Source organism: Xenopus laevis, chromosome 6L, assembly GCF_017654675.1.
Source record: "Xenopus laevis strain J_2021 chromosome 6L, Xenopus_laevis_v10.1, whole genome shotgun sequence".
Classification (NCBI taxonomy): domain Eukaryota; kingdom Metazoa; phylum Chordata; class Amphibia; order Anura; family Pipidae; genus Xenopus; species Xenopus laevis.
In genome coordinates, this window is record NC_054381.1 from 65,849,881 (window position 1) to 65,862,751 (window position 12,871).

At 36.1% G+C, this 12,871-nt stretch overlaps 1 protein-coding gene across 5 annotated transcripts in view; it reads left to right on the plus strand.

Moving 5' to 3' along the window:
- bbs9.L (Bardet-Biedl syndrome 9 L homeolog) overlaps window positions 1-12,871 on the plus strand; it is a 138,862-nt gene that overhangs the window by 46,124 nt on the left and 79,867 nt on the right. For all 5 annotated transcript variants that reach the window (XM_018266590.2, XM_018266592.2, XM_018266587.2 and 2 more), the window contains 6 exon segments: window positions 915-1,044; window positions 2,357-2,538; window positions 3,867-3,943; window positions 5,599-5,652; window positions 9,046-9,148; window positions 10,523-10,627. In XM_018266590.2, coding sequence (XP_018122079.1) covers window positions 915-1,044; window positions 2,357-2,538; window positions 3,867-3,943; window positions 5,599-5,652; window positions 9,046-9,148; window positions 10,523-10,627 — 651 coding nt within the window.

The window sequence follows — 12,871 nt, forward strand, 5'->3', positions numbered from 1 at the left end:
AACCTCTAGCGAGATAGGTAAATTTCTGGTTTGAGAGAGAGTAATTTATCAGTTTTTGCCAATATTGCATTGAAGGGGGATTGAGGGATTTCCAATGCATTAATATGGCTTTTTTGGCATAGTTTAGCAGCTGTAAGAAACCGATTCCAGAGTAGGGATGGAGCTGCAAATCCCCTGCTAACCCCAACAAAATGTGCATTACAATATGTAATATGTCATGATAGTTGCTACATTATATCATCTTTATCTTTGATTATTGTTGAATTGAAGGTCAAATATCTGTATTTAAAAAAAAGTCTTAATGCCTTGGGGTTACTTTGTCTTATAACATAAAAAATTGTCAGCGTTCATCATGTCTTCTTTTCAAGTAATTTAATTCATGTAATGCATTTTTTTAGTGTAGTGCCCTTGGTGTGTATCTGCCAGTTCCCTGTGCCATGGAATAGTGCAACAAGCCCTATTAAAGAACAGATAAATTCTGGCTGTCCAAAAAACTCAGCCATGTGTGATATTGGATATAGAAGCCAATATAGTTTTGGGCATTATTATAATTCATAGGCTTACTTCACTGTAAGTAGTTCTCAAACTATGGTGCAGACCTTGTAGTGGCATCAAAAGCAGAGGAAGTAGGACCCGCCTTAAATCCATAAGATTCTGGTGTTGAACTTTTATCATCAATGATTGTTATTCTGGAAGTTGTTTCCTGTGTGCACATAGCTATAGAAACGTGCCCAGAAAAATTTCATGGACAGAGTCGAATACAGATATGGTGTCCAAGAATATCATTCATACATTTCCTTCTTTCTAATTTTCCGATTATTTATGGTTAAAGTCACAAGCCTTTGGAACTGTTTAGCTTTAGGTTATTTTCAAATCTAATGTTTTGACAATTTTGTTTTGTATTATACCCACAGTGAATGATGGAACCATAAATACATTGGTTGGAAACCATAATAACATGTTGCTTGTGTACCAGGATGTGACACTTAAGTGGGCAGCACAGCTTTCTCAAACCCCAGTTGCTGTAAAGGTTGCCAATTTCCAGTAAGTATGTTTCAGCTGACAATTCTGGCACTCTAATCATTCCGTTTTCAAATATACATATACTTGTTGCTTGACATGCTTAAGAATGAACCAGGGATGGACCAGGTGAGGTTACTTTATCAACTGTTTTTATTGTTGCATTGCAAAGAGTAAGCACAAGTGCTGTTTACAAGGAGTATAGGGGCAAATTCACTAAGCGACGAAGCGCCTAACGCTAGTGTCAATTCGCTAGCGTTGGGCATTTTCATTACTTCGCAAATTCACTAACGAACGCTTGCGTAAATTCGCTAGTGTTACTTCGCACCCTTACGCCTGGCGAATTTTTGCTACGGACGTAACTACGCAAATTTACTAACGCGCGCAGTGTACTGAACGCTACCTTTTACGCTAGACTTCCTTCGCCACCTCAGACCAGGCAAAGCGCAATAGAGTAGATAGGGATTGCTTCAAAAAAAGTTCACATTTTTTCTGGCTGGCGTTTTTTTCTATATTATGGGTGATAGGCTGAAAAAGATCGAAAAAAATTTTGGGGCTCCCCTCCTTCCCCCCTACATTTCCTAACTCATGGCACCTTAACTATACAGTGGGCACATGTGTAGGGCAAAAAAAAAATTTTATTTGATGTTTTGAAGGTTTCCCAGGCATTTGTTGTGATTCTACGTATTCCTCCATTGAAATTTGAATTTGGCGCCTCATGCAAATTAACCATCGCTAGCGTAACTTCGCTTCGCTTAGCGAATCAACGCTAGCGCAACTTCGCAACCTTACGATACCCCTGTGCGCAACTTCGGATTTTAGTGAATTTGCAGAGCGCTGGCGAAACTACGCCTGGCGAAGTGCAGCGAAGTTACGCCTGGCTTAACTACGATTCTTAATGAATTTGCCCCATAGTCTCTTAGCAATAATTGCAATAATAATGTCCCTGTGTATTTTTCAAACAAATTTGTAAAACCCAAAATATTGTTGGTCTCTTACTTTTCTGTAAATAACAAATATAACAAAATGTGCAGCTGAATATAACTTCAGGTTGAAGAAATCATGCATGTGCTTTACTTTATAGATCTCAGTGCAAGCAGACCTTTCAAATAAAGACATTTAAAAAATTTTAACTTTAAAACGTCTGATTGAGATGATATCTATTGCTAAAGACATGTTTTAAGGTGCACTTGGAAAAATTGTCAAGGTTGTTATTAATGCAAATGTTCAATCCCCTTCAAATGTTTTATTATAGATAATGAAAGATGTTTCATACACAGCAGTTATATTTATATATTCTATTTGTTTTACTTTTTACTCTGTGCTTCTGAAACAGGGACCTTAAAGGTGTCATAGTTACCCTCAGTGAAAGTGGGCAACTACAGTGCTCTTACTTAGGCACAGACCCTTCTCTCTTCCAAGTGCCTAAAGTAGAATCAAGGGATATAAACTATGAAGATCTTGATGTGGAAATGAAAGAACTTCAAAGAATTATCAAGGAAGCTACAAAAACCCAAGGTATTTGTTTTAAATATCATTTAGGGTTCGTTCACACAAGGAGATTCGGGGAGATTTTGTCGCCTGACAACTAATCTCCTTGACTTCTGTGCGACTGCCTCCTCGTGTCTTCCCATCCGCTAATATGAAAAGTCACCTGCACTAAAGCACACGTGGTGCAGCGTTTTCCGAAGTTTCCTCGTGAGGTAACTTCAGACGACTTTGGAAAATGCTGCGCGTGTGAACTAACCCTTAGACAACAAAATCCTTTCCACAGGATTATTAACTCTCGCATCATTACTTCTATCAAATTTATGTAAATACTCTTAGAAACAATACATTGTCCATTTTCAACCGGAAACATTATGTGCCTCCTAATAGTATGTATTAGTTTAGGGTAGATAACAATTCAGTACCAGAAGTAGAAGCAGGTTTGCTTTTATTTAAAGCTAAACCAACAGCCTGCCTGGCCAATAACAGGTCTGCGATTGTCCGCATCTGAAAACTCTCTCCAGTGAGGACATCAGTTTGTTGTTAATTAGGTGCTGATGGGTCTGCGTGGGTACTTTTTTTTCAACTAATAATTGTTGCAGGCACCATACAATCAGAACAGCCTACCACCTGGATGCCCAAATTGGGTAATGTTTATTGTTTGACCCCTGTTCCTCATATAGCAATAGCAGCACACACAGACTGGTAGAGATCCACATCAAACAAACTTGATCCCTCCAGTCCTCTGGTATGTGCTGTGGCCAGCCAGTACAAGCATGCTAAAATGGCCGAACGGTTGTGTGTATTGATTTCAATCATTACAGGTACAAGTGTTCAAGCACTTCCTCATAGTTGCACCTAATGCCAATGCATTCACTCTTCCATATCTGCTGAACTATTTTGAAGTGTTTCTACTGACGCTGGGGAATCCTGGTGGCAATTCCAGGTTTCCAGCTGCGGGTTTCGTCAGTAAATACCATGCACTTGAGCCCAGCAAATGCTATTAGCTCATGCTAATCCTGTTTTTACAGTGTGTGCTGGAAGCAATACCCACTTTGAAAACATTGGTCACATATTACCCCATTTGCAAAAAAAAAACAAAAAAACCCACGCATAATAACATTCAGTGTCAGGGTCCAACTCTGCATCACAAAGCAATGACCACAATTGAAGCATGTCCAATATTATGCTGGGTTTTCAGGGAAATAGTTGCATTGTGGGGGAGAAAAAAAAACAAATTGGGTTTGGAAATGCACACTTTGAACTCTGCAATGTGGTCATAATTAGAGCAGGAAACGTACTCACATAAACCCCAAGAAAACTCTTTAATCTGTGAACAACTGGTGTTTTTGTTTCAGATATCTTGCCAAAGATGGAAAAAGATGATGATTTAACTTTGGTGGCAACTGTGTTGCCAGACCTTGATTCTGTATCTGTGAGTATTTTTTTTTATAATTCCCTTCCCCCCTTTTTTTGCAACTGAAATTGTAAAGCATTTGTGAGGATCACTAAAGCACAGCACAGTTTAATTGTTATTCTTGATTTATAGTCATATCTTTTTTCATGCACAATCGAACAATCGTTACTCAACAAATTCAAAGTGCGAACTTTACAATACATTACCCTTTAAGCTACATGCTCAACGTTATTATGTCAGTGACATCATAGCCTGTATGCCATAAATTCATAAAAAAAGACAAAACGCTGGTGTTTTTTCATATTTTAATGTGGGATTATGTTTAAAGGTTGTAACCGTGAATTTTCAATTCTAACCATTTGAAGCTCATGCCACATTTTTTTTAGGGTGGGTTTTTTGTCTTTATTTTGCTTCCTTGGACATTTTTAATAATAATCGGCCACTTCAAGCAATTACACCAACAATAAATAATAAAACCATACATACGACCTACAGTATATGTACCCGCCATATTCAAATTGACATTATGTCAATGAAGTTTCTCTAGGAAGAAAGTAACGCTAGCGAAAATCCGCTACAATTTTCTCTGCCAAAGGACTTTTGCTTACGAAAGTACACTAGCTTAATACAACGGTGAGAGAAAATTCACACCTAAGTAAATCATGAGTGATGGTCATCCTGTGTTAAGGATAATGGATCCCATATATATTTGTATATATATTTGTATATATATTTGTATATATATATATATATATATATATATATATATATATATATATATATATATATATATATATATATATATATATATATATATTTATATATACAGTGTGTGTGTGTGTGTATATATATATATATATATATATATATATATATATATATATTTGTTTTCTTTGTGGGTGCTTTGGTCAAAATAATGTGTATCCTTCAGAATGGACCACGGATGCACGAGTGTTATGGCAATAAAGAAAATTTGAACACTTGGAAACCTGGTGTGCTGGTCCATTCTGAAGGATATATATATATATATATATATATATATATATATATATATATATATATATATATATATATATATATATATATATATATATATATATATATATATATATATATATATATATATATATATATATCTCCTTCAGAATGGACCAGCACTCCAGGTTTCCAAGCACACATAGGTCTTGATAAGTGAAAAAAAGCTGGTAGATTTATTTCAACGTTTCGGCTTACAAACTCAAGCCGTCATCAGGAAGGGCAAAATCGAGTGTCAATTTCAATTGTACGTTTGTTGCTCTGCAAATTCTATTTGAGTTTTCGCTGCGAAATTCAATTTTTTCGAATTTTCATCCTAAAACCCTAAATCTTTTGGATTATCCAGCGCAGATCACGATGTCAAGTAACAACTTTAGGGACATCTGCCAATGGATACTACATGACCTTGACAGGTTTGAAATAATGTATTTTTGAAATCGAATGTTTTGCAGCTTTGGGCTATGATAAATCTCTAAAAATTCTAGTTTTTTTCCCCCTAAAAAACCTTGAGCAGAATAAATCGAGGTTTTGTATCACCATCTTTATATATAAAAACATTTATTGTACAGAGATGAGGAATATGTTGGTGCTGTAGTATGCAGTAGTAATTATAAATAATATATATTTATATATTACAGCAAGCAGTTGACGGTGAAGTGGAGTCAGAAGTGATCCCATCTGTATCAGTAAAGGTATGGCATACATTTGCATCTTGCGGAAAGGGGGGGATTAACGTCTTGGTAACACAGAGCATTTGGCTACGCTGCTCTCCGCCTGCATTCTGTAGTTCTGTATAGCTGCACTTGTGGCCACTTATGCTGCACTTGTTCTTGCTTTTGCTGCACTTGAGAAGAAGCTGTGCCTGTCAGGGCTGTGGAAGATAACAGATCCACTTTGCTCTGCTTACAGAAAAAAAAAAGTTTAGGTTATCCTGAAAATGTGAAAGCAGGCATTTTCGGGACAATCACTACTCCATGTCCCATATTTTTAAAGAGGTTGTTCACCTTTGCGTTAACTTTATTTAGCTTTTTATTCAGTTATTGCAATTTCAGCAAACTGGTTGCTAGGGTTCAAATTACCCTAGCAACTCCCCAATGATTTGAATAAGACATTCGAATGAATGAATAGGAGAGGGGCTGAATAGAAAGATGAGTAATAAAAGTAGCAATAATAATACATTTGTATTATACAGAGCATTTGTTTTTTTAGATGGGGTCAGTGACCCCCATTTGAAAGCTGGAAACTAAATATAAAAAAAATGAATGCCAGTTGAAAAGTTGCTTAGAATTGGCCATTCTAATACATACTAAAAGTCATCTTAAAGTTGAACCACCCCTTTAAGGGTCAGTATGTTTAAAAAAAAAAAAAAAAAAAAAGTAACACACAAGCTTTCAATTTCAGGTCCTATGCAAGTAGATAGAAGTGGCTAAGACTATTATTAAATCGGTAATGAAATTTATGGATTTTGACATTTTTTGAGTATTGTTTTTTTTTTTTTAATTTTTAAAATAAAAATCGCTGATTTTGTTAAGAAATAAATGTTTTATTACTTTTCCAGAAGACAAAGGGAAATGGAATGAGGTGGTGACTGAAACTTTACAAGTGAGCTGATTACACCTGAAACAGCCCCCCCCCCATAAATACACTGGTCTGAATAATATTTGGACTCCATTTAAAGCTTGTCAGAGTTTCAAATCCCGCCTTCATTATTAAATTTCTACTTCCCAAGTTTAACCTAATATAAGCAAGAAGCTAATATAAGTTTATTTTACTATCTCCTGTTAGTAGGGGCTTATTTAAGCCACAGTGCCAAAATACTCATTTGCAGCAAATAATTATCCCTTCTAGATCTGTAAAATAAAGCATCTTGGATCTTAAAACTACTCTGTAAATATATGGCGGCATTTGTAAAATGAGCAACAGTAATCCAATATGAATAAATGATTTTAACATACAGCTATGGGCTTCATTAAAAGCTGTTTCCTGAAAATATACTCGGGTACCGGTACATATTACAAATAATAAAAAAGGCACAAGTCCTAGTTCTATGTGCAGGTTCCCAGGTTTACATGTGGGCTAGCCAATTAAAAAGAAAGATCTGACAATAGAAAAGGAGCAACATTCAAGAAAGAGATACTATTGTACATTAATACACTTTTGTTTCAGCTTTTTATGTACAGAAAACCAGGTCAATGCAGTACCCCTTTACTTATAATATGCATGTTTTGTAAAATTACAAAATAGCTTTTTAAAAACAAATTAGTTGGTAGTATCCTTATCGCTGCACTTCATGCTTATAGCTTTGGGCATACACTAGCTGACTTTCCACAGTATTAGGGGAAAAACAAGAAGTACAGTAGTTTCATTGAACTGCCTAAACAGAATTGTGAAATGTGGCTTATATTCACTTATTTTACAAAGATTTCCGACAGAGCCCCAGTGATTTACATTGGTTACAATACTATGTAGAAAGAAGTGACGGACGGTATGATTGTAGTGTTAATAATATTATATATATTATATTTTTTCAGAGAATGATTCTCTTATTATGCTCTTATTATTAAGCTCTTACAGCTCGCTGCCAAAATTTCATTCAAGTGCAGTACATTTCCTTTTGGTTGTGACTGACCTTTGAATATTGTTCCATTGCAAAATCAAATTGGCTCCCTATAAAAAAAAGACCTGGATGCTAAAGAAATGCTAATTGTGAGATTTGATATTCTCTGCAAATAGGATCTTTCTTTAAAAATACAAAAGGGAGGTTGTGGGAGCACTCCTAAGGCTAAGGTCCCCTGTCTTATTAATTCAGTGTATATACAAGTGCATGTGTTCACAAAGACAGGGGTTTTTAGTTACAAAGTTATGATCATAAAGTTGATAAGCCACCATACCACATCAAAGTAAACCCCACTTACTTGTTTACCTCTAGTCATAGTATAAAATGGCTTGTACCTCTCTGCATAGTAGCATTAATTGAAGTAAATGTCTCCTGAACCTTGGTTTCAGTCTGAGGGCTAGATCCCCTCCACTAGCTTGCAGCTTTTAAGAGAGAGAGAGATTGCCCAAACCAACGCCCATTTAAAAAAAAAAAAAAAAAAAAGTAATAATGGAAAAATAGTGAAGGCAAAGTAAAGTTGTATGTATAGGTGCACACTTGGAAAGTGTATATATGTGTGGGTATAGTTGTGGGTATAGGTAAGAATATAGGTGTGAGCAAAAGTAAGTAAAAAGGACAAACTAAATTAGGTGTAGTAAGTGTAAATAGTTGCAAAAGTGTTACTTGATGCAGTTAAAAACATTGGGCCTTCATTAGTTAAAGGGGGTAGGTATGGGGTGCTACAAACCACATGAAGCTCAGCCACCTTCATTTCAAATACAAAAGAGGGGTTGTGGGAGCACTCCTAAGGCTAAGTAAAAATGTATTAAAGTATAATAGAAGTGCCTGTCGGTAGGTACAAAACGTGCACGTATATCATGGTTACAGCGCTTCCGGTTGCATGTGACTTTAGGTGTGGCTATCTGTGGTCACTAACCTAGTCTCTCACACACCTTGCACACAGGTTGGTTTTAAATTTTGCGATCAATGTGATACTGGCATAAGCACCTATGATTAAATACTGGAGGGTACGAAACGTGTAAGGTGGGTTTCATGGGGTCTGTATGTACATTTTTTGAATATGTTAATTGAATAACTTTGGACTTTTATGGATTATGAGTCAAGGGATACATATTTTTTTGAATAGTTAGTTGCACACAGGTTAGACTAACAGAAGAGCACCCCAACCACCACCACCACAAAACTCATACAAAACTTGCTGCCACAGCAAACATCTCATTGTTTGTTAAGGGCTGTAGCACCTGAACAAACACATTGCCTTTTATAACATGTGGAGGTTTAAATACCAACACTATTTACTGAACTCATGATTACTAATTATAGCATAGCCCTGTATTGCCTCTTTATGTTACTATCTCTGTTTTAATGTGTGTTTTTTTTATCACAGCAATGGTTTAAACTTGCACGGCATTTGAACTTTATGATGGATAATTTTGAATGACATAACATAATTTACCTTTCATTATAGTTGTGTGTTCGAAGTAGACTGACTCTTCAAAAGGCAGTGTTGCTAATAAGTACTCCACCCCCATTAGCACTTACTCAAGATCAGTTCATATTTGACTCTTTAGGTAAGTAGTCATAGAAGAATAGGACATTCTGCTTTGGAATTATTATTGTTTAATCATTACTAGGAGTATACAGTATTGTTGCTAGTGATGAAACACAACTTTGGTCCCCTCCCCCCTGCAAAATAATAATTTGGGCCCTTCACCCACCACATTGCAAAGTTTTCTGGTGCCACTGCCCTGTTTATGCTGCTGTGCTGTCATTGCTATAATTAACCATGACCACATTTTAAGGAACATCTTCCCATTAAAGGAAATATGAAGGGCATTAAGCAGCTGAGGACTGGTGATAGCAGGGCCCATGGGGGGAACGGGGTAGACGTGTAAATGTTGTCCAGGGATTAAAGGGGGGATTACCCTCATACACCCTGGCCGTCCAATCCTTATGAATCCCCGGTGTTCAATGAGAGAGGTATTGGCAACCTCAAGTTCAACGTGAAGGAGTAGAAAATAAATGGCACAACGTGGGTATTTCTAGCAGGGAGAACCCTTGCTCGTTTATTGCGGATGCAACGTTTCGGGGCGTAACCCCTTTGTCAAGCATGAGAACCCTTGCTCGTTTATTGCGGATTCAACATTTCGGGGCGTAACCCCTTTGTCAAGAACCCTTGCTCGTTTATTGCGGATGCAACGGTTCAGGACGTAACCTCTTTGTCAAGCATGCTTGACAAAGGGGTTACGCCACGAAACGTTGTATCCACAATAAACGAGTAAGGGTTCTCCCTGCTAAAAATACCCACGTTGTGCCGGTGATTTTCTACTCCTTCACTGTAGTCCAGGGCCCAGAAATCAATGGGGCCTGGCCATGTAGCGAAAGTTATGCAAACTGCATACCTTACAGATAAAAATGCATTAAAATGTATGCAATTTATGTAACTGTCCCAAAAACTGCCTGGAAACATAGGTAGCTTACAGAGAAGCATACTTATCTTATGTTATTATGTATCAAGCAACAACAGTACAGAGAGGGCAGACAGAGGCAAAGTACACTGAATAAAAAAATTAATTGAAAAACTTTATATTCCACTGATCCCCAAATTAACTTACTGATTTATTAGCACATGAATTAATAATTATAACTATTTATATGAACTACTAACATCACTAGTTAATTGCTGATTTAAATGATGTAAAGTCCTGCATGGAACCAATGTTTGAAATCCGGACCCGCAAACAGTAGCCTAACTGGCAGTTGCAGGGTCTATTTCCTTGATAGTTATAGTGGTTTTTCAGTAATATGATTTGTTTCTTGTAGCTGGGGGATGAAAAAAATAAATCCAACCTGTTTAATCTTTCAATGAAAATTTCTATTTTTCTGGTGATGCTATAAATAGTTGATATTTATGCTATACATTTAAAAGAGTTTTTTTCTTTTAGAGCCTGGAGTTTCTAAAACAGCAAGTGCTTCTGTGTTCCTGAAGGGGAATTATCCTCCAGCAGATCTTGAAGGAAGTGCGGTAGTTTCTTACAGTAAACCTACAGGTCAGTATTCTGAACAAAGGATTGCTGAGAGAGTTCTATCAATGAAAACATTTTACTGAACTTTTTTTTGATCAGGAATGTGTAAAATCTCATCCCAAGTATGTGACATCTGTACAAGTGTAAAATACGTTCTGGTTAACTGAGCATGTTTAGAAAGCAAGTTTTCTAGATCAATTGAAGTGTTTATTTTAGTTATATTATGTATTTATTAATATTACATATCAGTATACATAAGTAATAAGCTTAGTACAGGGGTGGGATCTCACCCCTGTACTAAGCTTATTACTTATGTATACTGATATGTAATATTAATGGTTGGGATTGGGCTAGGGCTTTCCAGAGAGGGTTTTCCTCAATTTTTGCATCATTCCTTAAAGGAAAACGATACTCCCAAACAATGTAGAAAGATATCGCATAAAACAGCTCATATGTAACATAGTAACATAGTAAGTAAGGTTGAAAAAAGACACATGTCCATCGAGTTCAACTTTTTTTTTTTTTTTTATTAACTACCTATCTGCCAGTTGACCCTGCTTCATGTAAATAAACCATTTTCATAATAATATACTTTTCTAGTAGTATGTGCCATTGGGTAATCGTAACTAGAAAATTGCCATTTTAAAAAATAAGAGCCCCTCTGGGATCATACGATTCACTGTGCGCACAAACAAATAATACTTCTTAGGCCACATGAGCCAATTGACAGAGTTCTATCTTTTGCTTCAACACTTTTTCCTGTTACAGTTAGAGTTGTAGTATTTCTGGTCAGGTGATCTCTGAGGCAGCACACAGACCATCACAAAATGGGGGTTCAAGGCAAGAGATGTAAAAGGGCAATATTTACTTAAATAAATATTCCAGTTTGGTAAGATTCTTTAATATGCCACTAAATTTGATATAAACTATCTGTTGCTTAAGTATTCATTTTGGGGTATAGTTTTCCTTTAAAGCTTTTGCAAAACATTCAACATTTAAAAAGGCACAGTAAGACTTTATGCTATATTAGTTCCATCAACCATAATGTGGTGCTTTATTTTTGCAGACAAAAAGGAATTAAGGAAAGATAATAGGAAACATGCATTCATGTATTATAGAACTTACTGGATAATGGGGTTCCAGATAATATATTCCATACTGTAATGACTGTATTCTTTTAGAGGGGAAAAAAGCAAACATATGTTGAGCATGTAAGTGTAAGCATTTAGGCAAATCTAGAAACAACTGTTTTAAGGGTCAGTATTATAATTAAATCAAATATCAGTTATGAATAATTTAAAAGTACACTGCATTTTATTAAAACATACATAGTAAAATCTGCTGACAGACCAGCAACTTTTCCAGGTCTTCCTTCAATACAGAATAAAACAGATACTTGTTAGCAGAACTAAGATTTCTGTTTATCCAATGGTATTTTTCGAAAAACATATCTATCAGTGGTTAAAAGTTAGAGTTCGCCATTTGATAAACACAGTTCCCATAGTAATGAATACAATGTGGGTGTGTTTTTCTGCAATTATCTCTAATTTCATGATTGGATATGTCTGCTCCTTAGTGTTATATTAATTGTGAAATGATATTCTCCACATTTTTATTATATTACAAAATGTTCTGAAGTTTTTTTTTAATATTCTTGTGAAGACACAGTTAGTTAAATTGGTAAGATGTTGGTCTTTACTGGTATAAAAACTAGCAAAATAAGGGAAAGTTGAGGTCGCCTTTAAATGCAATGAGGATGTGACCACAAAATTCATACAGACAAAGACATACGATCCTCTGCACCATGATCAATATGCTAAGGAATTTAAGATATTGTGTGCTTTAAGCTGCCAAAAATGCTCCTCTTTAAACAAAACAGGGATTGTTTGTCCTGGGATTACCTAACTGTAGCTGGGAATGTAGCTCCAAATCATGGAGCTTGCCACTGCACCTGTATAAGCTATAGCAAAAAAGGGGACGTTGTGCTCACCACTAAATTGTAAAGTATTAGGCTTGTGTGCTGTGGATCTTACCACAAAATTCATGCAGACAAAGACAAGAGGACCTCTGCACTCACCCATAATCATTATGCTAAGGACATTAAAGGAGAAGGAAACCCTGTAAAAAAAGAAAAAACCCTGTACCTCCCACCCCGGGAAATGCCCCATACTTTATACTTTCCCCTTGTCACAGATTCTGTTAGCAGACTTCACGGCATCCATCTTCCGGGTTTCAGTAAGTTGACTGGCAGATCGATATGTCGGCGTA